The sequence below is a fragment of the Meles meles genome, chromosome 13 (genome assembly GCF_922984935.1).
Source record: "Meles meles chromosome 13, mMelMel3.1 paternal haplotype, whole genome shotgun sequence".
NCBI lineage: Eukaryota > Metazoa > Chordata > Mammalia > Carnivora > Mustelidae > Meles > Meles meles.
The window spans coordinates 30,103,668-30,129,850 of NC_060078.1; the positions used below are offsets into that span (position 1 = coordinate 30,103,668).

The window sequence follows — 26,183 nt, forward strand, 5'->3', positions numbered from 1 at the left end:
AAACGTAAGTTAATAGTCACTCCATATCTAACCTTTTTTGTGAGCATCTCTTCCAAGAATTCATTTACAAAATTCGAATCATTCAGTTTTGTGATTTGCTTTTTTCTTGTCTACATGTACATGCTTTTCAGTAAGTGCAGATCTTAAAACATTTTTGATGACTACATGGGATCCCATAGTATGGGAATGCCACTTTCTATTTATTTATTTAAGATTTTACTTATTTATTTGACAGAGAAATCACAAGTAGGCATAGAGGGAGGCAGAGAGAGAGGGGGAAGCAGGCTCCCTGCTGAGCAGAGCGCCTGATGCAGGGGCTCAATCCCAGGACCCTGAGATCATGACCTGAGCTGAAGGCAGAGGCTTAACCCTCTGAGCCACCCAGGTGCCTGGCCACTATCTATTTAAATAGGACGGTAGATGACCATGTTATTTACAATTTCTCACTATTATATATAAATAACTCTAAAATGAATGTCCTGTGTAAATCTTTGCCTGCTTGTCCATCACCTGGAAATGCACAAGACCTCCCTGGGACAAAGCTTAGGAAGCAATCCTGAGGAACATTAACACTTGAAAGACAGACATTTTCATTTCATTGATTCCTTAGAATAATTCTGTTTTCCCAATGGTAACATTTTATGTAACCATAGTACAAGGATCAGAACCAGGGTATCAACATGAAGGATGTTATCCCACAGACACTTCTTCACACCTTGTTTTTTCCTTAATGGCATATCCTGGAAATGACATCAGTTCATAGAAATCTTAACTCTTCCTTTCGTAACCACATCGTACTCCATTGTGTGGAACATTGTAGTTTATTCAACCCTTTTCTTACTAACATCCAGGCACGTAGATTGTTTCCAGTATTTTGCAGTTACACAATGCTACAGTGGGGAACCTTGCGTATATGTATTTTCATACTGTTGGAGGTGTATCTTCAAGGTGTATTCCTGGAAATGGATGGCTGGCCAAAAGGTAAGTGCATATGTAGTTTTAAAATTTTATTTTATATGTAGTTTTATTATATGCTGGTAAATTTGCCTCTAGAGGAATTCCTACCTTGCAACTTACTTTGTGTAGAAGCCAGGCCATTTGTTCTGTAGGTTCTGCCACATTCTGAATTTTGCTGATGCATCTCCATCATTTAACAAGGTCCTTTCCCGCCTCTGTATTTAATGTAAACTGATAATCAGCTCTAGAAGGGTACACAATGTCTATTTGTTGCTCTGTCTTTTGATGTTAGCAGCAAAAGATCATTTCTGCCTACATGTATAATTTCATTGGGATTCTTGCAAAATGTTTATACTCTATCATTTCTTTTTCATTAGCTGGAATACCTCTAAAGAAGGAAATTTGTCTTAACACTTGGTACCCTGAATACTATTCCTACAGAAAAGGCAGATAAGTGCTTGATTCTTTCCATTTATTTATTTATTTATGAGACAGCAGGGTAAGGGGCAGAGAGAGAATCCTCAAGCAGACTCCCCACTGAGTGAGGAGCTGGACTCGGGGCTTGATCTTAGAACCCTGAGATCATGACCTGAGCTGACATCAAAGAGTCGCATACTTAACCGACTGAGCCACCCAGGCACCCCCTTTCCCTTTATTTATATACAATTTTTCAAAAATTATAATTGGTTCCCTAGCTCTCTCCAAAGATGGCCAGTAAATATGTCATATTTTTAGTGTTGATTCATGATAATTTGGTGGATTTTAACATACTTGATATGCTTTTTTATTTTATTTTTTAAAAGATTTTATTTATTTATTTGACAGAAAGAGATCACAAGTAGGCAGAGAATCAGGCAGAGAGAGAGGGGGAAGCAGCCTCCCCACTGAGCAAGAGCCCGATGCGGGGCTTGATCCCAGGACTCTGGGTGATCCTGAGCTGAAGGCAGAGGCTTTAACCCACTGAGCCACCCAGGCGCCCCTTGATATGCTTTAATTGATGGCAGTTATTTTACTGATGTTCAAATTGTCCAATTTTTGGCCAGCAAGAGCCTCTTTCTAACCTGGTACCTTCTCAATCCTTTTGACTTGACCCTCTAGTCCTTGGTTTCTGGTGTGACAAGATACCTAGACGCATCCTGCCCCAGAATCAGAATGACCATTTCTTCCAAGGAATTGTGTTTCCTTGTAATAGGAAACGCTGGGGCCCCTCGGTGCCTCAGTCAGTTAAGCGTTGGAGTCTTGATTTTAGCTCAGGTCAGAATCTCAGAGTCTTGAAATTAAGCCCGCCTCCAGCTCTGAGCTCAGGGAAGTCGGCTTTTTCCTCTCTCTGCTCCCACCTCACCTCCCCCTCCACCCCCATGCTCTCTCTCTCTTTCTCTCTGTCTCTCAAATACATACATACATACATATATACATAAATAACTTTAAAAAAAAAAAAGAAATTCTGTTTAGGGCCTGCAATCTGGAAACCGAGACTTACATTATGTCCTATATTATTATTATTTTTTTATCTGACTCATTAAATAGGTTAAGTTTTTTCCCTATTGTTGTCATTGTTGCTATTATAAAAGTGATCCTGGGGGCTTCTGGGTGTTTGCAGTGGGTTGAGCGTCTGACCCTTGGTTTCGGCTCACATCCTGATCTTGGGATCATGAGATCTAGCCCTGGGTAAGTCTTCAGGCTCCAAGCTTAGCGCCAGTCAGCTTGACATATCTGTCTTCCTCTCCCCCTGCCCCTTCCCCCTGTGTGCACATGTGTGTGTGCATGCACTCTATCTCTCAAAATAAATCTTTAAAAGTGATCTTTTTCTTCACTGTCTCTTTCCCCCGATGAAAAGTTGATTTTTTTTTTTAAAGATTTTATTTATTTATTTGAGAGAGAGAGAGAGATCACAAGTAGGTAGAGAGGCAGGCAGAGAGAGAGGAGGAAGCTAGGCTCCCCGTGGAGCAGAGAGCCTGATGCGGGGCTCGATCCCAGGACCCTGAGATCATGACCTGAGCCGAAGGCAGTGGCTTAATCCACTGAGCCACCCAGGCACCCCGAAAAGTTGTTGATTTTTATTTGTGAGTGGCCTGGCCTAATTACTGAACTTCTTTAGTTTCTGTGTTCACTTGTTTTACTTTACTTTTTCAGGAAGACAATCATACCTAATTTGTAAATAACATTTTCCCCATCTCCTTCCTAACCATTATACCTCTTATTTCGTTCTTTTGTCCGGCTGCATTTTTCTGACACTTTCAGATCGATGTTATATATTGAAGATGATATAGTTACACTGGTCTCATTAAGGAGTTTTCCATTAAGTGGGCTTTCTGATGTAAAAGACAAAGAAATTCATGATTTTCGTTTTTGTTGTTTTCTTTGTTTTCTGAAGTGTGGAGGGGCAGAGAGAGAGGGAGAGAGAATCTCAAGCAGACTCCATGCCTAGCACAGGGCCAGACACAGGGCTCGATCTCACGAACCTGAGATCACAGCCTGAGCTGAAATCAAGAGTTGGATGCTTAACTGACTGAACCCCCCAGATGTACCAGAATTAGTGCTTTTAGTGTGGAGCTTTCACTATAATGAAGGTAACTGGTAGACATTAGCTGGGCCAAGCAAGTTAAGTCCCTTTCACTACAGATGCCTTCCACTTTTTTGTCTCTGTTGTCACCTTCCGGGAGATAGAGCTCAGCTCACTGCTCTGTGGTGAGCTGTGCTCTGCTACCCACTGCACACCTTTCACAGAGATAGCTTTCAAATGTTTCATGGGGCTCTAAGAATGCTCAGCCCTCAGAATACCTCTGTACAAAGAAGACCGGGAAAGGGAACATACATAAATAGAGTAGCCAGAGTTCTACTGCAAATTTCCTAGTCTCACGTTTTTGTATATGTATGTACATACATGCATACATAGCCAGAGTTCTATTGCAAATTTCCTAGTCTCACGTTTTTGTGTTTTTTACTATGTCTGTGTAAGGATTTTCCAAAAATCCTCATTTTAGTTTTCATCTGGGTGTTCTTCCAGTTAGATATGTAGAGGTCAGCACCATGGGTCATGGAGGTTTATTTTTTGAGCTCCTACTATAACAGCATAACATACTGATCGAAAGTGTGGGCCCTAGAGCAAAACTGTCTATGTATGACCTTGGTAAATTATTACTCTCAATGGACCTCAATTCTCAATGTGCAGAAGGGGAATAATAATAGTTGCTCACAAAGTTGTTCTGGGGATTAGATGATTTTTTTCCCCAAGTTTTTATTTACATTCTAGCTAGTCAACGTACAGTGGATTATTAGTTTTGAGAATTAGATTATTTTAATATATAGAATGTTATTTGACTCATAGTAAGTAATTAGCGACCATTATTAAACTGTGCCAGTTGCTTTCCTATTCATGAACAGCTAGGTACCAAGCACCTATGATTATTACAGCGGTTTCCTCACCAGTCTTCCTACTCTTTCTCAGTCCCCCATCCCCCAGTTGTTTTCAAAATAATCCTATAAGTCAGATTTTGTCACTCCTTCAAAACCATCCAGTGACTCCCATCTCACTCAGAATAGCCAAAGTCCCTACAGTGGCCTTAAGAGCCCTACGTGATTGGGCCCACATTTCTTCTCTGACTTCATCACCTACTGCCCTTTCCATTCTCTACCCCAGGCTCTTTAGAAGTCTTCCTGTTCGTGGACACACCAGACACATTCCTATGTCAAAGCCTTTGTACTTGCTCTTCCTCTTTCTGGGATATACTTCCCTTAATGTCTTGATGGCTCACTCTCTTACCTTCAGACCTTTACTCAAAAGACTCTCCTCAAAAGGACATTTCCTGTTTAAAAATAGCAACCTTGCTTCAACTGCTAACACTCCTTATTTTCTCTTTTGTTTCCATGACACTCATCTTCTGACATTGCTATGTAGTTTATTTTTTTTTTTAAGATTGTATTTACTTATTTGACAGAGAGAGAGCGAGCACAGCCGGGGGTACAGCAGGCAGAGGGAGAGGGAGAAGCAGGCTTGTGGAGCAGGGAGCAGGATGTGGGTGGGGCTGGATCCCAGAACCCTGGGATCATAACCTGAGTGTAAGGCAGCTGCCTAACAACTGAGCAACCCTTGCACCTTTGCTATATGGTTTATTTAATATACTGAATGTCTTTCTCTATAGGAGGGCAAGACTTTTGTGTTTTTAACTGCTGGATTCCCATAGTGCCATTCTCCGAGATGCTGAACATAAGAGTTAAAGTGGTGTGGGAGGGAGAGGGGGCACGTGAAGAGGAAGAGAATGAGTTCCGGTTTCAACATACCGACATACAGTGGAACATTCAGGTGTGGTGGTTCCAGCAGGGAGATGGACATTACAGTCTGGAGCTCCAGAGAATCATCGGGCCTGGAGACACAAGTTTTTGTAACAGGGGTCATGGAAATGCATAAGATCTCCCTGGGACAAAGTTTAGGAAGGAGTCCTGAGGAACATTAACATAAAGGATAGATTTTTTTTTTTTAAGATCATATTTATTGGGGCGCCTGGGTGGCTCAGTGGATTGGGCCGCTGCCTTCGGCTCAGGTCATGGTCTCGGGGTCCTGGGATCGAGCCCCGCATCGGGCTCTCCGCTCCGCGGGAGCCTGCTTCCTCCTCTCTCTCTGCCTGCCTCTCTGCCTACTTGTGATCTCTCTCTCTGTCAGATGGATAAATAAAATCTTTAAAAAAAAAAAAGATCATATTTATTTACTTGACAGACAGAGATCACAAGTAGGCAGAGAGGCAGGCAGAGAGAGAGAGAGGAGGAAGCAGGCTCCCTGCAGAGCAGAGCCCTATGCGGGGCTCGATCCCAGGACTCTGGGATCATGACCCAAGCGGAAGGCAGAGGCTTTAGCCCACTGAGCCACCCAGGCGCCCCAAAGGATGGACATTTAATTTCACTTCTTCCTTAGGATAATTCTGTAGAGATAAGTAATAGTATCCCTTAAGTTTTACCGTTAGAAACTTGAAGGTTGGAAAAGTTATCTTGTCAGAAGCAGAGCTGAGGATCAAACTACGTGTATGAACTGCTAAAATCCGCGCTCCTCCGTGTATCTCCAAGCGCACCCCGTGCTGGCTAGCGCCTAAAGGTTAACACCTCCGCCCCGCGCCTTCTACCCACCTTTGACTTGCATTTGACTTCATAACTTACGGAATGGAAAAAGCCACGCCTCAAGTGGCTTATCACAGGCCTGGGACTCCTGTGTCACTTTGGGAAGTTGTACGCGTACCTACAACCTATTTCAGTGAGAACACCGGTCGATCACAGTGCTTTTTACGTAGTGAATTCTCTTTCACTCAAGAAGTGAGTGAATTATCACTACATAATAATAATAAATGAGTCCTTGTTACATTTTCATCCCGTCACGTGCTAGGTTACATACGAATATCAGCAGCCTTCTGTCATACAGGTTTAACCAGCTAACGGGAGTAGTTAGGTATGTTTCTAATGTGTTCGGTTAAAGGCAGCCGATACTTCTAAGCAGAAAGAACTTCTACGGGTCCCGCAACAGAACAATTAATCACCGCAGAGGGTGGGGCTGGCGGTGGGACCACCCTCAAGGAGAGCTTCGTTTCCGCGACAACGGTTGCTGTGGCGCCTTCCACGCCTTTCATTGGCTGCAGTCGAGCCCATTGCCGTTCCTCTGGCGGACCTCATTGGTTACGGTTCTGCAGTGTCGGAAATCTATCCGGGGCCGTAAGTGAAGTGTCGCAAAGCAGAACGAAGGCGGGAGTCCCGATTGCAAGCATTGAGGACGCCCAGGCTGTAGAGGCCGTTATGGCGAATCCTCCGTGGGCCGAGATTCGTGAGAAATTCCAGGCCGCGTTGGCTCTGTCACGGGTGGAATTGCATAAAAACCCGGAGAAAGAACCCTATAAGTCCAAATACGGCGCCCGAGTACTGTTGGAAGAGGTCAGGGCGCTGCTGGGCCCCGCGCCTGAGGACGAGGATGAGCGGCCTCAGGCGGAGGAAGGCTTGGGCGCGGGGGACCACACCCTGGGGCTCCCGGCCGAAGTGGTGGAGGCCGAGGGGCCCATCGCCCAGGGGGCAGTGAGGCTGGCGGTGATCGAGTTCCACCTCGGGGTGAACCACATCGACACCGAGGAGCTGTCGGCGGGGGAGGAGCATCTGGTGAAGTGCCTGAGGCTGCTGCGCAAGTACAGGCTGTCGCAGGACTGCGTCTCCCTTTACATCCAGGCGCAGGTGAGAGCGAGCCCGGCCCACGGTTGTCGGCCAGAGGCGAGGGGTGGAGAGGGTCCCCACTCTCGCCAAGGGCGAAGGCAGATGTTATCAGGCACGGTTTGGCCCCGTGTTTTTGAAGCTTTGGAATAAACAGCTTGCCAGCTCCAGCAACATCGCTTGCTGTTTCTCTTGGTCGTGGTCAACGCGTTGGTTTCGTGACACCCTGTTACATCGTAAATACCTTTTCCAGCTCTTCTCCACCAGTCCAACTCCTTTCATTTCATTAAGAAGAAACCCACAGTAATTTAAATCTAAATTTAAGGTCTCGAGGAAATTACGGAGGATGATCCGAGTGCATGCTTAATTTAAAACAAGATTGTTTGAAAACCTTCAGTTGCTGTTTTTGTCCTATATGTATGTGTGCGTTTGCTCCCCAGGGAATTCCTGCGCATTCTTCAAACTCATCTCAAAACAAACTTCATACTTTTAGTGACTTTCTTTGGATCATTTTGTTTCGAACTGTATCTTTGAATTCTTGTAGTGCTTATTGTTTCCCATTTATATGGCCTTTGGTTTATTAAGAAATAAATCTGACATTCCCTTCCAGAACATAACACTTCAAAATACAGATTGGTATGAACTCCTTGTATGGGCCGGGAACTTGGCATAAGCTCACAAGCCTTTACATCCAGTAGTTCCAGTTTTTAATACATGTGATCCAGGGAACATTTACCAGAATTGATCTTATGATAAGTAGGCCTCAAAGAAAAACCTCAGAACTAAAAAGAAAATTGAAAAAAAAAAAATTGTATAGGTCATTTTTTTTTATCATGATCCAGTAAAATTAAAAGCTACACAATAACAGGAACTATGTCTCTTTTTGCACACTATTTATAACCTCAGTACCTCCTGCATATTAGGCCTTTCCAAATATTTGTCCAGTGGATGAATAGTCTAATGAAATTCATAGGATGCTGAACTCAAACAAAACCTCAGTTACTTGAAATTTTCTTTAACCATATGGTTGCATAAAATCTTAATATTATTTCAACATCTCAAGAACAGAATTAGAAATTTCTCTAAATGTAATATAGAATGTCCAGTATTTACTGTATTTTGATTTTAATTTGCACATTGCTTCATATCTTAGTATTTCTAAAATCAGGATGCATCTTATAGCTGTGTCATAATTTACTTGGCAGTGTTTTCTTGTTGATAGGTAAAATAATTGTGTCTTACAGATAGGACATCTTACATCTTGAAATACAGTATTTCAAGCAGCCAGCGTTTTCTGAACGGTGGATTATTTTAGGTATTCTTGCTAAAATCAGGAACAAAACCTTGATTAGAAGTTCTGGCCATTGCAGGGGTATCTGGGTGGCTCAGTTGGTTAAGTGGCTGACTCTTGATTTTGGCTCAGGTCATGATCTCAGGGTGGGTCATGGGATCCAACCGAGGTGTCAGGCTTCCTGCTCAGCAGGGAGTCTGCTTCTTTCTCTCTTTCCTCCCTCTGTCCTTCCCCACTGCTCATTCTCCTTCTCTCAAGTGGATAAATAAAATCTTTAAAATAAAATGAATGGATGAATCTTAAAAAAAAAAAGTTTTGGCTGTTAAATAGTATAGAAAGCCTATAAGAGTTACTAATTTTGGGAAAAAATAAAATAATTTCTAATAGTATTTGCATATGTGATCCTGGTATAACTAAAAACTAAAGGCATCAGCTGAAAAGCTAATAGAACTGTGATCAGTTCAATAAAGTGGGAAGATATAAATAAATGTATTTATTTAATCAGTAGTATTCATGTATCTAAGCAATACTGGTTAAAAATACTACTTTTAGAGTCGGGCTCTTTGCTCCGCGGGGAGCCTGCTTCCTCCTCTCTCTCAGCCTGCCTCTCTGCCTAGTTGTGATTTCTCTCTGTCCAATAAATAAAATATTTAAAAAAAACACTACTTTTAGAAATTGCATTCACAACAGCAATATTAGGGATAATAGAACTGATAATCCTAAAAGGAAAGACATAACAGTTTCCTGGGTGGCAAGAATTAAACATAACAGTCATATTCTGATATTCGTTTGTAGGTTTGATGCAGTTTCTGCTGAAATCGTAGTAGTTCTGGAGCTTGACAGAATGAATATGTGTATCTGAAAGAATAAAGAAAAGTGAAAATAGGAAAAAGAAAAATGCACTGAGACTAGCTTACCAGGTGCTAAAACCATACAGCAATTGTAATTTAATTAGACTAGATTAAATAATAATTTAATTTAATTAGCTAGTACCTAGCTTACCAGATACCCAAACTATACAGCAATAATAATTTGTCTATTTGTGCTAATGTGTGTGTGTTTTTTTTAAGATTTTATTTATTTATTTGACAGACAGAGATCACAAGTTGGCAGAGAGGCAGGCAGAGAGAGAGGGGGGAAGCAGGCTCCCCACTGAGCAGAGAGCCCGATGCGGGGTTCGATCCCAGCTGGGATCGTGACCTGAGCCACAGGCAGAGGTTTTAACCCACTGAGCTACCCAGGCACCCCTGTGCTAATGTGTTTCTAACTCTACTGTTCTGTTGATCTGTTGTTTCCAGTGGCATTACCGTACTAGAATTTTATTACATTTAATATTTGCCATACAGGATGAGAGGTGTTTTTTTTATAAAGATTGTATTGATTTATTTATTTTAGAGAGAAAACATGCAAGCAGGGGAGGGGCAGAATGGGAGGGAGAGGAAGGGAAAAAGAATTTTAAGCAGACTCAGTGCCAAGTGTAGAGGACGCGGGGCTTCATCTCACAACCCTGAGACTGTGACCCCCGCCAAAACCAAGAGTCTGAAGGTTAACCAACTGAGCCACCCTGGTGCTCCTGTGATGAGAGAGTTGATCTCTAATAATAAAACAAATTAAAAGAATTAGAAAAATTGTATCAGATTGGCAGAGATTATTAAAGATATTGCTTATACTTGTTATTGGAGAGACAGATCCTACCAAAATTTGTATTTGAAATACAAATTCACAGAACTTTTCTGAAGATCCGTAGGTATCAGAATTCTGGAGTCAAGACTTGACTTTAAAATTCCGTATCAATATCCTAAAATAATATTGGGACAGGTATGCAAAGGTATGTCAACTTGGATATCATCAAAAACCATTGAAATAAGTATCAGTCTGTAGATACATGGTTAAATAAATACTGATAACATCCATTCAGAATAACAGTGTGCAACCACTAAAAAATAATAATTTATATTTGTTAACCAAAAATACCAATGTTAAGGCGGAGAGGGAAGACCATAAGGCAGGTTTGGAATTAGATAGAATGATTCTGTTTTGTAAAAGACTGTGTATGTGTAGGAAAAAATTTGAAAGTAACAGCTCATGGGAATTTATGATATTCTGACTGCTTTGTCTCAATCTGATGTTTCCTTCTTGGGAAACTATAAAAATACAAAACTGGATCCATATTAGAGGCTCATGGCCTTAAGAATAATTTTTCTTCTTGGGGCACGTGGGTGGCTGAGTCAGTTAAGTATCGACTGTTGATTTCAGCTCAGGTCTTGATCTCAGGATGGTAAGATCGGGCTGTGTGCTGGATGTGGAGCCTGCTTAAGATTCTCTCCCTCTCCCCACATTCCCCCATCTTGAACATGAGCTCTCTCATTTAAAAAAAAAAAAAGGAACTATTTTTTCTCCAGTTTTCTTTCCAGTTTTTGCTATCAGCAAGATACGCTTGCATTATCATCTTTTCTTTTCTTTTTAATTAAAGAATATGTTAAGTAGGCTCCGCACACAGTTTGGGGCTTGTACTCATAATCCTGAGATCAAGAATTGCGGGCTCTACCCACTGAGCGAGTCAGGTTCCCTTCATCTTGAGTGAAATTTAACCGCTTCACCTTAGTAAATTTCCAAACAAATTAGTAGATTATTGAGGGTTGCTGGCAGGGAGGGGAGTGAAGGGGAGGGAGAGGATGGTGGGGTTATGGATATTGGGGAAGGTATATGCTATGGTGAGTGCTGTGAAGTATGTAAACCTGGCGATTCACAGACCTGTACCCCTGGGGCTAATAATATATGTTAATAAAGAAATAAAAAATTATATATATAAAAGATTAGTAGATTATTCTTCCCACTCCCTGGATATATATGAATGAAGAGTAGCTTTTGTGTGTCTTTTTTTTTTTTTGCTTTTGTGTGCCTTTATACCTTTATTGAGGTATAACTGGCATACAGTAAACTGTATGTCTGAAGTACATGATTTGATGAATTTATATACCCATGAAACAATCACTCCAATCAAGGTATTGACCATATCCATTAATTACCACTACAGGCTTCCTGTGCTCCTCTGTAGTCCCTCTCTCCCTTCTTCTTAGTCCCTCCTCCACATTTTCTAGAATTTCATAATGAAATCATTCAGTGTATCTCTTATTTTGTTCTGACTTGTTTCACTCAGCATCATCATTTCATTGCTGCATCTGAGACATTCATGTTTTTTTCTTTTTTAGTCTGTTAATATAGCGAATGACCTTGATTGATTTTCCAGTGTTAAACCAGCCTTTCCTTCCTGTGGTAAAATACACTTGGTGTTTTTACCACATAAAAACTTGGGTGAAGTATTACCCTTTCTATGTATTGTTGAACTCAGTTTGCTAAAATTTTAACATTTTTTTCATATCTATGTTCATGAAGGGTATTAGGCTATGATTTCCTTGTTATTGTCTTTGGTTTAGAATGAGATGGAAAGCCTTCTTTCCTTTACTGGAATAAGTTGTACGGAGTTGGTATTATTTCTTTTTTTTTTAATATTTTATTTATTTGACAGAGAGAAATCATAACTAGGCAGAGAGGCAGGCAGAGAGAGAAAGGGAAGCAGGCTCCCCGTGGAGCAGAGAGCCCGATGCGGGGCTCAATCCCAGGACCCTGAGATCATGACCTGAGCTGAAGGCAGAGGCTTAATGCACTGAGCCACCCAGACGCCCTGCTGTTTTTATTTTTATTTTTTTTAAAGACTTAGTTATTGTGACACCTGGGTGGCTCGGTCGGTTAAGCATCTGCCTTTGGCTCAGGTCATGATCCTGGGGTCTTGGGATCGAGCCCTGTGTCGGCCTCCCTGCTCGGTGGGGAGCCTGCTTCTCCCTCTCCATCTGCCTTTCCCCTCCACTTGTGTTCTCTCTCTTAGATAAATAAATAAAATCTTTTAAAAAAGATTTATTTATTACAGAGAATCTGAAGCAGACTCTGTGCTGAGCATGGAGCCTGATGCAGGGCTTGATCTCATGGCCCTGAAATCATGACCTGAGCTGAAACCAAGAGTCAGATGCTTAACTGATTGAGCTACCCAGGTGCCCCAGATGTTTTTATTTTATATTTAATTTTTTTCCTACCTAGTCTGGTTTCTGAGGGCAAGAACATGATGATGCTCTGTGAATGATATAATAGTTTCTGGTGTATTTTAGGATTTATATTATATTTAAGCATAATTTATGCAGATTGTCAGTAGTAGTTATCTTTGTGGAGTGAACGTTTTTTTGTTTTTTTTTTTTTTTAAGATTTTATTTATTTATTTGACAGAGAGAGAGATCACAAGTAGGAAGAGAGGCAGGCAGAGAGAGAGGAGGAAGCAGTCTCCCTGCAGAGCAGAGCGCCCGATGCGGGGCTCGATCCCAGGACCCTGAGATCACGACCCGAGCCGAAGGCAGTGGCTTAATCCACTGAGCCACCCAGGCGCCCCTGTGGAGTGAACGTTTTAAAAAAACAGTAACATTATATGTCAGTTATATCTCAGTAAAAAGAATTGCAAAACAAAAAAACAAAACATTATTAATTTTTAAAAATCAAATGAATTCTAGATCTGTTGCATAGTCTTTACCTTTAAGACCTCAATAGGTTATGGTTCAAAAGAAAAATATTAGTCATTTCTAGACATGCTTTAGGGTTCTCTCCTTGGTTTAACATTTATCGTACACTGCAGTCATTGATTTCTGTAGCACAGGCTACCCTGGATCTAGCCGGTTAAATATATCACCATACCATCAAAATAGAGCAAATGTGCCATCCAGTTCCTGATACTAGGGAAATCTCTAGACTCTGTAGGCTAGATACAGTATTCTCAGGTTGGGCTTATTGGTGTCATGGCTAAGTGGAGCTTCTCAGGGACTGTTGTCAGGAAAAATAAATTGAACTAGAGAGTGAGACGAGGTGACTTGTGGATCCAATTCTAAGATCAGGAAATGAATATTAAGGGAGATTATATTCTTCAAGCCTGGTGGGCAGAGTAATCAGTAAGTTGGTCGTGGGCCAGAGCCCTTCAGGTTTCCCCAGGGTCCTGCAGAGAACCCTCATAATTAAAAAGGAGACAACTGTCCCATCTCCATGCATTATCCTTATGACCTACAGTCCCTACTGAGGACTGATCACTTATCTTAAAAAAATGATAGAAACATTATGTGAAGCCAGAAGACCAGAGGTCTGTGTTCCAGAGGAATGATCAGATCAGCTTTAAACTGTAGGATTTCTAAACATTTTTGTGCTTGTGCCCCTTTTTGCAGCCTATATTTTATAAAACAAGATTATTTTAAATGTATAATATAAAATGTAAAGGATTAGAAAAGAAATCAATAATATAGAGGTTTATCAAAATGTTTGCTTAAAAGATTTATTTATTTATTTAAGGGGTGGTACAGGGAAAGGGAATCTCAAGCACACTTCCTGCTGGGCCTGGAGCCCAAAACAGGGCTTGATCCCATGACCCTGAGATCATGAACGGAGCTGAAATCAAGAGTCAGATACTCAACTACCTGAGCCAGTGAGGTGCCCCTGAAAGTTACCTTTACTGGAAGATTTATATTGTCATTATTTATTTCTCTTTTCTTTATTTTCCAGAACAACCTGGGCATCTTGTGGTCTGAAAGAGAAGAAATTGAAACTGCACAGGCTTACCTAGAATCATCAGAAGCACTGTATAACCAGTATATGAAAGAGGTATGTTGGATGTCAGATACATTTAAAATTTTTTTTTGAAGATTTTTATTTATTTTACAAAGAAAAAGAGAGACTGCGTACGTGCACAAGCAGGGGGAAGGGCAGAGGGAGAGGGAAAAGCAGGCTCAGCACTAAACAAGGAGCCTGATGCAGGGCTTGATCCTAGGACCCTGGGATTGTGATCCGAGCCCAAGGCAGATGCTTAATCGACTCCGCCACCCAGGCACCCCAGATTTTAAATTTTTATTGAAATGAGTCAAGATTTGAGGGTACCTGGGTAGCTCAGTTGGTTAAGCATCTGCCTTGGGCTCAGGTCATAATCCCAGGGTCCTGGGATTGAGCCCCTCATCAGACTCCCTGCTTAGTGGGGAGCCTACTTCCCTTCCTCTGCCCCTCCCCGACTTGTGCGTGCACACTCTTTCTCTCTCTGTAAAATAAATAAAATGTTAAAAAATAAAAAAAAACTAGTCAAGATATGAAGGCTCTTATTCCTCATTTACAATATTAGTACATGACTCTTTAGTTATATTGAGGAATCTCTCAATAGGGCCGTCTAGGTGTTTACCTAAAAGGGTTCTTAAAAGTAATCCTCAAATGGGGTCTAAGGGCAATCTTAGTCCAAATATAATTGTATAGGAAATACTCTGATACTATTCTAAAATACTGATATTGGCATATTTTCATTAATAACCTAAAAATTGCATTTTGAGCACACCTGGGTGCCTCAGTTGGTTAAGCATCTGTCTTTGGCTCAGATTATGATTCCCGGGTGCTGGGATCGAGCTCTGGATCGGGCTCCCTGCTCCACGGGGAGTCTACTTCTCCCTCTCTCCCCCCTACTCATGCGTGAGCTCTCTCTCTTTTTCTCTTGTAAATAAATAAAATCTTTAAAAAAATTAAAAAATTAAAATAAAAATTCTATTATGAAAAATAAATAAAAATGAGAATTTTATTTTGATTTCCATGAGAATAGCAGTGCTTACAGGAAAGCTGTTTAAGCAAAATATCTGATGTCTTTTAGGCATGGTTCTCAAATTTCAGCATTATCAGTCTGGAGGGCTTTGGGGAGCTTGTTAAAACAGAATGCCCAGGGTGCCTGGGTGGCTCAGTCGTTAAGCAACAGGTCTTGGTCCCAGGGTCCTGGGATTGAGTCCTGCATCGGGCTCCCTGTTCAACGGGAAGCCTGCTTTTCCCTCTCCCACTCCCTCTGCTTATGTTCCCTCTCTTGCTGTGTCTCTCTTTGTCTAATAAATAAATAAAATCTTAAAAAAAAAAAAAAAAAAGACCAGAATGCTCACAGGGCATCTGGGTGGCTTAGTCATTAAGCCTCTGCCTTCGGCTCAGGTTGTGATCCTAGGGTGCTGGGATTGATCTGCATATTGGGCTCAGTGGGAAAGCCTGCTTCTCCCTCTCCCACTCTCTTTGCTTGTGTTCCCTCTCTTGTTGTTTCTTTCTTTCCGTCAAATAAGTAAATAAAATAAAATCTTAAAAACAAAACAAAACAAAACAAAAAACCCAACAGAATTCTCACCCCAGACCTTTCAGTAAGTCTTGTTTGGGGCCTGATAATTTGCTTAATTTTTAACAAGATGCCGGGTGATGTTGATGCTACTGGTCCAGGTACTACACTTTGAGAACCACTGCCTCAGGGAAAGGATTTTCAGTGATTTTTTTTTTTTCCACTTGTGAAATCCCTTTGAAATGTAGTTTGTAAAAACTGTTTGAGCTACTGTGGTTAAGCAGGTCAGAATCCACTCAGCCCAATCCTCTAGACACCTTCTTCCCACCCCACTTTGGTAGTACAAAAGAGGTGCCATAGAACTTTCTAGGGCTGTAGGGAGCTTAGATCGAAAATTTCTACTTTAGAGGGTCACAACCTTGCAAAGGCGGCAAATCACTGTGTTACCATCCATTTCTTAATTTTTTAAAAATTTTTAAATTTTTATTAAAAAAATTTTTTTAAAGATTTTATTTATTTATTTGACAGAGAGAGATCACAAGTAGGCAGAGAGGCAGGCAGGGAGAGAGGAAGGGAAGCAGGCTCCCCACTGAGCAGAGAGCCTGATGCAGGACTCGATCCCAGAATCTTAGGATCATGACCCAAGCCAAAGGCAGAGGCTTTAACCCACTGAGCCACCCAGGCGCCCCACCATCCATTTCTTAACAAATTTTACTTACTAAAAGTTGGCAGTTTATAGGAGATTTCCCATATGTGCAGGCAAGGGGGAGTAAGAGCTATTTCTGTATCGTCAGCTTAACTTTTCTTCTTTCTTTTTTTTAAAGATTTTATTTATTTGACAGAGAGAAAGAGATAGAGAGAAAGCAAGCACAAGCAGGAGGAGCAGCAGAGGGAGAGGGTGATGTCTGCCCACTGAGCAGGGAGCCCGATGCAGGACTCAATCCCAGGACCAAAGGCAGACACTTAACCGACTGAGCCAACCAGGCGCCCATGTCAGTGTAATTTTTCTGTGAACCTAAAACTGCTCTAAAAAATAAAGCCTAGTTTTTTTTTAAATGTTGGCAGTCTTCTAAAATTACAGTGGATTTGAGTTAATTCTGTATCGAGACTGTGTGTAGCACTCCTTTAAATAACCAGGTATTTTGAGGTTTCTCACATGCAGAGTTCAGAAGCAATGCCTTACTGGGGCACCTGGCCAGCTCATCCAGTAGAATACGTGACTCTTGATCTCAGGGTTGTGCATTTAAGCCCCACGTTTTGTGAAGAGATTACTTAAAAATAAAATCTTAGCACTCGGGGCGCCTGGGTGGCTCAGTGGGTTAAAGCCTCTGCCTTCGGCTCAGGTCATGATCCCAGGGTCCTGGGATCGAGCCCCGCATCGGGCTCTCTGCTCCGCGGGGAGCCTGCTTCCTCCTCTCTCTCTGCCTGCCTCTCTGCCTACTTGTGATTTCTCTCTGTCAAATAAATAAAATATTAAAAAAAAAAAAAATCTTAGCACTCATGTGTGAAGCAAGCAGAACCAGAGTCAAGACCTGATGGCCTGGCTGCCCCATAGGATTATCAAGGGAACCCAGCATTTGCTGGCAGAAGAAGTTCCAAGCAGAACCAGATGAGAACAGTGTGCGTTATTTTCATGTGGTCGTTGCTGGCCCGCAAGATTTCCCTTTGAGGGAGGGAGGTTTATTTTATTTGATTTTGATTTTGATTTTAGTATTTTTTTTGAGGGAGGGACTTTTAAACTTAAACTATTCCTTCCAGAAAAATACTTGATGGTAGCCCTTAAACTATGTTTCAAGACCAAAACCTATCATTATAATGTAAACACGTTGGGAAGAATATAGATGTTAGATGTTTAGAAAGACAGATGGTCCCCAGCACTGTGGATCTGCACAGTTCTGCTACCAATCCAGGTTTTACTAAGTGTAGTTTGACCCATGGTGACGAAGCAGAGCAGCAGAAGACCAGTGAAGCCCCTGCCGTAGAAACAGCTAGAGCATGCACTAGGCTGTATACCATGAGTAATTCTTAAAATCGATGTGATCGTTAAGCGTGCATTGCTTCTCCTTTTCTGCCAACACTTCCGTTTTTGTTTGCACTTAATGGACACAGTCTTAGAGACCTTAGAGACCTTACGGAATAAAAGCCCGGGCATCTTCAGTCCTTTAGTGATTAAATGCACATTAGCAGATCTATGTCTTGTCCTCATTCACTGTTGTAAAGCAGGAGCAGAGGCTAAAAATACCATCTGAATTGTTGTGAATTGTTTAAAAGCAGTCCTCTCTGCTTTTATTCATTTCCCCCATCATGGTCTAAGTGTAAAGCACTGTGGATGAAGGTAATTGTCAGGATTAGCTCTAGGGGAGTGGGTGTTTATAATTTTTTGGGGGGGCAGAGAAGTAGTTCTAATTTTATGGGTTCCTTTCCCTCTTTTATGGTGGTCTAATTGCCTTGGGTAACAGCAGCTAACCAGTTCTTTAGAGTATGCTCTCTAGCCAAGTCTAACTTTATTTAGATGCTACATATGGGCAAGCTTGATTGAACCAAAGTGGGAACATTAAACAAACATCACAGCCCTCACTGATAAACATACTTTGCTGTCAAGTGTAGAATCCTTCCTTCACGACAAAGCTAATGACCATTTTGTATGGCTTGTCTGGAAACTTCTGTAATCTTACGTTTTAGTAAAGTATTTTTTGTTATTCTACTTTGCCTTTGTACAGTATTTATTTCATTTTTCCAATGTGATAGTCGTATTTAAAAATTAAAACTGAGAGTGCCTGGGTGGCTCAGTCGGTTAAGCATCTACCTTTGGCTTAGGTCATGATCCCAGGGTCCTGGGATCCAGCCATATTGGGCTTCCTACTCGGTGGGAAGTCTGCTTCTCTCTCTGCCTCTTCCTCCCCCACCATGTGCGCAGGCTCATTCTTGTTCTCTCAAATAAATAATTAAAATCTTTGAAAAAAAAGTTAAAACTGATGGAACATTCTGTTTTGGTCTTCACCATCTGACAAGTTGAGTGGCAAGAAGTGGATTTTGCTAGTTTCTTTTCACCAATGCAAATTTGGAGTATTTATAAGCTGGCCCTGAGTGAGCATAAAGCATCGATATCTGATATTTTTTTTAACCTCATAGGAACTAGAAATAAATGTGTGTTGTCTGAAAAAAAAAATCTTAGAAAAAGAAAAAAACCAATGTCTTACTAAGTTCACCAGTGTTTTATATGTTGCTAAAATCACTGGTAAGTTTTTAGTCCTCATCTTATTTGAATTCTCATTAGCATTTGGCAAGTTGTTAGTCTTTCTTCCTAAAATACTTCTTTAACTTAGCTTCCACTTCCCACTTCTCTGTGGTATGCCCTCTGTGGTTCCCTAGCCTCTGAACACGGAAGTACCCAGAGTGGTCTCTGGACGTCTCCTCTTTCCATCTGCATTCATTCCTTTGTTCTAAATAACATCTCTTCGCGATGGCTCCCAGTTACATCTCTGGTCTGTACCTCTCAAATTCTAGACCTCTCTGTCCCACTGCTGATGTGATATTTGCACTTTTTAAGGAGTAGGTGTCTCTAAAACCACTGTCTAACACTAAGCTTCTGATAACCTTCCTCTCCCTACCTCCCTTATGGTAAACACCAACTTCTTTCTTCAGTTGCTGAGGCCTAAAGCCTTGGAGACTCCTCTTCTCACACTGTATCTTACCTACAGTTGGCTTCACCTTTAAATTATATCTAGAATCGGACCACTGCTATCCCCTGGTGCAGGCCACCACCCCCTCTTTCTGAGGTGAGCACTGTAGTCTCCGAGCTGGCCTTCCTGCTCTCATGCCCCCTTCAGCCTGTTTGCGCCTGTTCAAAGGCAGATCATATCACACCACTGCTTCCCTGGGGCTCTGCACTCAGAGTAGACCCCAAAGACCTTATAAAGACTACAAGTTCAGTATCTTATTTGGCTATCCTTACTTCTGTCATTTTTTTAATACTTCTTTATTTATTTGAGGTGGGGAGGGGGCAGAGGGAGAGGCAGTAAGAATCTTAAGCAGACTCAGCGTTGAGCACAGAGTCGGACCCAGGGCTCGATCTCACAACCCTGAGATCGTGACCTGAGGCGAAACCAGGAGTTGGATGCTCAACCGACTACACCACCGAGGTGCCCCTTACTTTTCTAATTTTATCTTCTGCTATTCTCTCCTGTCTCATTGTGCTGTAGCTGCATTGGCCTTCTTGCTGCTCCCGAAACACACCAGACAAGCTCCTGACTCAGGGTCTTTGCCCTTAACTGTTCCTCTGCTGAGACTGCTCTTCCTCTAGCCACTGACCTGGTTCACTCCTTCTTTCCCTCCCGTTCGTGACTCAGATGTCTCCCATCCAGTGACCACTCGCTGGCCACTCCGTCTAATACTACAGACCACCCTTTGATGCTTCCTGTCCTCCTTTCCTACTTTATTTCCTGCTTCAAACGTACATTGTCTAACACATTGGCCATTTTAGTGATTTATTTTACTTATCACCCATCTTCAGTACTAAAATGTAAGGTGCCTGATGACAAGGATTTTTTTTTATTGCATTCATTGCTGTCGCCACAGGATCTAGAACAGTACCTATTTCTTGAAATAATGAGTAGATATTCCACTTTGTCCATCCAGATCAACCAAAAACAGAATGTTACTACTGTGTGAATGCTTGAATGAATTTAATAGAGCATTTCAGTTTAAATATATATACAGTAGTAGTTTGTTGGAGAATTTAATTGCTTATATGATTTTGTACTTACTTAGTATCAGTAGTCATTTGGAATAAAAATATTTTTTAATATTTCATAAATTATTGAGCTAACAGTGGCAGGCGTTAGAATGTCATTTAAAAAATCTGTAGATAAGAGTTCTAGGTAAAGGAGAGATTTAAACATAGCAGGGGAAAATCATTGAGTTTGAAGGTAGGAGAGTGGGGATTCTAGTTTGGTTTGTGGTTGTAACTGACTGACTTGGGGAAACTCAGACTTTCTGTGCCACCCGTTTCCTATCTCAACTATACAGAAATGTTGTGGGGATCAGATAATAGAGTAGTTAATGCAGAATTGCCAGAAACATGCTCTATCAAATAGTCACATAATGGTTAAGTAAACGATGGTACACTAATAAAAGAGAATATGATACAACTGTTAAAATGATAAACTCTGCATCATGAATACATGGAAAATGTATACAATACATGCATGCACCTTGATTATACTCTGTTCACGTTTTTTCATCTTCCCTGTAAGGATAGGCTAGATGTTATAAGTAATAAAAATGATCATTTTAGTTTTGGAAGTTGTAGGGACGCCTAGGTGGCTCGGTCAGTTGGGTGGCTGCCTTCAGCCCAGGTCATGATCTCAGGGTTCTGGGATCAAGTCCCGAATCAGGTTCCTTGCTCAGTGGGGAGCCTGCTTCTCCCCCTGCTTACTCTGCCTGCCATTTTCTCTGCTTGTGCTCTCTCTCACTCTCTCTGACAAATAAATAAAATCTTAAAAAAAAAAAAGTTGTAACTAATAAACACTAATGTTTATTGTGTGCTTAAGCACGCTTATTTTATTCTCACAACTCTGAAGGAGGTACTGTTTTGTGGTTCTTGTTTTATGGAGGAAGTACTGTTATTCCCATTTACAGGTAGTGAGTGTGTGATTCGGTGAGGTTAACATAGACTGTATGGCAGAGTCAAGATTTAAATGGTATGTCGGACCGTAAACCCTTGTTCTTTCTCATGTACCATGCTGTCTTCCAAGGTAATATTGTTGAATAATTATTGTATTAAGATAAAAGGATTCTTTTTCTCCATAAAATTGTTCAGATATAGAATAAGTAATAAAGAAAATGTATTTTATTATTACAAAGAGTATATTCATTAGTAGGTTTTGTGTGAGGTTAAAAGACCAAATATTGGGGAACCTAACTTATTTGGTGGGGCATGTGACTTTTGATCTTGGGGTTATGAGTTGAACTCCACTTTGGGTGTAGAGATTACTTTAAAAAAAAGTCAAAAAAATCAGACAGGTATATTTAAATACTTATTTAAATTTTCTCAGCTTTTTATTTTTTTAAAGATTTTTATTCTATTTATTTGACAGAAGAGATCACAAGTAGGCAGAAAGGCAGGCAGACAGAGAGGACGGGAAGCAGGCTCCCTGCCGAGCAGAGAGCCTGATGTGGGCCTCGATCCCAGGACCCATGAACTGAGCCCAAGGCAGAGGGTTTAACCCACTGAGCCACCCAGGCGCCCCTTATTTTTTAAGATTTTATTTTTTAAGTAGTCTCTACACTTAGGGTAGGGCTCGGACTCACAACTCCAAGATAAAGAGTTGCGTGCTCTACCTACTGAGCCAGCCAGGTGCCCCCCAGCTTTATTGATATAATTGACATAAAACATTGTATAAGTTTAGGGTGTGCAGTGTGATACTTTGATAGGTGGATATATTGCAAATGATTACCACAGTAGGATTAGTTAATATTTCCATCACCTTACATAATTACCTTTTTTGGGGGGGGGTGATGAGAACATGTACAATTTACTTTCTAAGCAACTCTCAAGAATATAGTACAGTATTGTTAACTATAGTCACTGTGCTGCTTATTAGATCTTCAGAACTTATTCATCTTTTAACTGGAAGATGCGCCTGTTGCCCAGCTTCTCCTCATTTCTCCCTCTCCCAGTCCCTGGCACCCACTGTTCTACTCTATTTTTAAGAGTTAAGTTTTTTTGTTTTTTGTTTTTTAAATTTAAGATGCTACGTATAAGTCGTACCATTCAGTATTTGGAGACGGGCCATTTTAAAGCTTTTGACATGTTATAAAATTGCTTTTCCAAAAAACACTAGCAGTGTACTCTTATTTCACTAGTACGTGAGCGTTCTCATCTCCTTCAGAATTTATCTTTCATAGCTTTTAAAAAAATCTGTGCTGTTATTGTAGGCAAAATGGTCTCGTTTTAACTTGAATTTCTTTGATTATTTTTAAGTGTTTATATTCTATTTTTATCTTTTCTTTTGAAAGCATTTACTTCATGCCTTTTTACGTATATTTATTTAAGTTTGTGTTTTCTGGCTGATTTGTTTGCTCATTTATATTAAATTTTTATTTTAAACTGAGATATAATTGAAATATAACATTATGTTAGTATAGGATGTACCACATAATATTTCAGTATATGTATATATTGTGAAATGGTCATCACGAGTCTAGTTAACATCTGTCACCACATATATTTACGGTTTTTTATCTTGTGGTGAGATCTCTTAAGATCTATTCTTTTTTTTTTAAAGATTTTATTTATTTATTTGACAGAGAGATCACAGGTAGGCAGAGAGGCAGGCAGAGAGAGAGGGGGAAGCAGGCTCCCTGCTGAGCAGAGAGCCCGATGCGGGACTCGATCCCAGGACTCTGGGATCATGACCTGAGCCGAAGGCAGAGGCTTTAACCCACTGAGCCACCCAGGCGCCCCTTAAGATCTATTCTTTTAGCAAAATTCAGATGTACAATACAATAGTAGTAACTGAAGGCACCATGCTGTACAGTACATCCCCAGGATTTATTTGTTTTATAACGTGAAGTTTTTGTCTCTTGACCACCTTCAGCCTTTTCTCCACTATCTCCACCTCTGGAAACAACCAGTCTGCTCTCTGCTTGTAGGCATTCTTTTTTCTTGTGCGTTTTTGCCTTTTTTTTTTTTCCTTTTAAAAATTCCACATACAAGTGATCCCACATGGTATTTGTCTTTCTCTGACTTACTTCATTTACCATAATGTCCTCAAAGTCCATCCGTATTACAAGTGGCAGGATTTCCTTCTTTTTTTTTTTTTAATGGCTAAATAATTTCCTGTGTATGTGTGTATTTTTTTATCCATTCATCCCCTAATGGACACCTAGGTTGTTTCCATGTCTTGGCTGTTGTAAATAGTTCTCCAGTGAACATGGGGGTGCTTTTATCTTTTCGAGTTAATGTTTTTATTTCCTTTGGCTAAATACCCAGAAGTGGAATTGCTAGTCTTATGGTAGTTTTATTTTTAATTTTTTGAGAAATCTCCATACTGTTTTCCATAGAGGCTGCCTAATTTACGTTTCTACCAACAGTGCACAAGGGTTCCCTTTTCTCTAACTTTACCAACACTTGTTATTTCTTGTCTTTTTTCGTAATAGCCATTCTGACAGGTGTGAGGTCATATCTCATTATAGTTTCGATTTGCATCTCCCTGATGATTAGTGATGCTGAGCATCTTCTCTTGTATTTGTTGGCCATCTGTATGTCTTCCTTTGAATAATGTCTGTTTAGGTCCTCTGCCCGTTTTTTAATTGGGTTGTTTGGGTTTTTTTGGTCCTGAGTTTCATGAATTTATATATTTTGAATATTAACCCCTTCTCAATACATGATTTGCAGAAACTTTCTCCTGTTTGGTAGGTTGACTTTTCATTTTGTTGTTGGATTCCTTTGCTGTTTAGAAGCTTTTTATTTTGTTATTTTCCCACTGTTCATATTTTACTTATTTAACAAACATAACACTTACTTACAGTACCTTCAGTCACTGTTATAAATGATTTACCAATTTTAACTCACGTAATCCTCATGACAACTCATAAGGTAGATACTTTTATTATTCCTGTTATATAGATGAGGAAAAAGAAGCACACTAGATTGTGACTCACCCAAGGCCACACACGAGTAAGTGGTGAAGCTGCGGTTCTGACCTACATGATTTGATTCCAGAATCCATACTTTTAACCACTATACTCCATTGTCTCAGTAGTTGAACTTAGTCTAAAATACAAGTTTGGGGTGCTCCTTTAAAAGCTGTGTAGTGTAGGGGCGCCTGGGTGGCTCAGTGGGTTAAAGTCTCTGCCTTTGGCTCAGGTCATGATCTCGGGGTCCTGGGATTGAGCCCCGCATTGGGTTCTCTGCTCAGCAGGGAGCCTGCTTCCTCCTCTCTCTCTGCCTGCCTCTCTGTCTACTTGTGATCTCTGTCCGTCAAATAAAAAATTAAAAAAAAAAAAAAAAGAACTGTGTAGTGTAGGGGCACCAGGGTGGCTCTGGTGGTTAAGTGTCTGCCCTCGGCTCAGGTCAGATCTCTGAGTCCTGGGATGGAGCCCCGCATCTGACTCCTTGTTCAGCGGGGAGTCTTCCTCTCCCTCTCCATTTGTCTCTCCCCCTGCTCGTGCTCCCTCTTTCTCTTTGTATCTCTCTGTCTCAAATACATAAATTTTAAAAATGTTTAAAAAAAAAAGGGGGGGGGATGCCTGGATGGCTAAGTCGGTTAAGCATCTGCCTTCAGCTCAGGTCATGATCCAGAGTGTGGTATCAAGTCCCACATCAGGCTCCTTGCTCATTGGGAGTCTGCTTCTCCCTCTGCCTGCCACTCTCCCATGCTTATGCTCTCTCTCTGACAAATAACTAAATAAAATCTTAAAAAAAAAAAAAAAACAAGAACTGTATAGTATAGAGAGGACTTCCCGTATCTATACCAAAATGATAACAAGTAAAAGAATGTGCTGTGAGCAGAGTGCACAGATGGAACATTTCTATTTGTTTTGTCAGTTTAATTCACTAGACATTTATTGTTTTTACTATGTGACAGGTACTGTGCAGAATGCTAGGGAATCAAATAGGAAGGAATAAAATATGTTCCCTAACCATAACAAGCTACCCCTAGAGGATATATTGGAGCAAATTAGCATGTTAATTATACCCCCAAGGAATTTTTTAAAAATATTTTATTTATTTTTTTGACACAGAGAGATCACAAGTAGGCAGAAAGGCAGGCAGAGAGAGAGAGAGAGAGAGAGAGAGAGGAGGAAGCAGGCTCCCACTGAGCAGAGAGCCCGATGCGGGACTCGATCCCAGGACCCTGAGATCATGACCTGAGCCGAAGGCAGAGGCTTAACCCACTGAGCCACCCAGGTGCCCCTTAAGGAATTTTTTAATAAAAAGTTATTTATTTGAGATAGAGAACACGAGAGGGGGTGGGGCAGAGGGAGAGGATGAAGCACACTCCCCCTGAGCAGGGAGCCCAACACAGGGCTCCATCCCAGGACCCTGAGATCATGACCTGAGCCAAAGGCAGAAGGCAGACACTTAACTGACTGAGCCACCCAGGCACCCTCCCTCTCTGCCACCCCCGCTCCCTGTCAAGGAATTTTAGAATGTACATTAAAAAAAAAAAAAAAAGATTTTATTTATTTGTTAGAGAGAAAGTGCACAGCCAGGGGGAGCAGCAGGCAGAGGAAGAAGCAAGCTCCCTGCTGCGCAAGGATCCTGATGTGGGACTCTGTCCCAGGAGCCTGGGATCACCACCTGAGCCTAAGGCAGACCCTCTGCCATCTGAGCCACCCAGGCGTCCTGGATTGTACATTTTAAATGTCATGGTGCTTCTTCTTGGTGTTTTAACTTTCCTCCTAATGAACTAAGAGGAGCAGAGCATCACAAAGCCAAAGGAGATGTTACTCTCTGTTCTGAACAAAAGATTCACAACAGCCATGTTTAGGTTTTGAAAAATAAAAAGAGCTTTATTAATTATTACAGAAACCTAATAGAAACAGAAGAGGAAAGGAGTCTATACATAGATGAAGGTAATAGGCAATAAGTGAGAATAAAGG

General features: G+C 41.1%; 1 protein-coding gene and 1 pseudogene across 1 annotated transcript in view; both read left to right on the forward strand.

Annotated features, from left to right (window-relative positions):
• Nucleotides 1–6,682: 6,682 nt before the first annotated feature.
• LOC123955377 (kinesin family binding protein) overlaps nt 6,683–26,183 on the forward strand; it is a 35,488-nt gene continuing 15,987 nt past the window's right edge. The window contains exons 1-2 of the mRNA XM_046027357.1: nt 6,683–7,158; nt 14,015–14,113. Coding sequence (XP_045883313.1) covers nt 6,733–7,158; nt 14,015–14,113 — 525 coding nt within the window. The 5' untranslated portion in view covers nt 6,683–6,732. The remainder of the gene's footprint in view (nt 7,159–14,014; nt 14,114–26,183) is intronic.
• LOC123955537 lies at nt 17,108–17,601 on the forward strand (annotated as a pseudogene).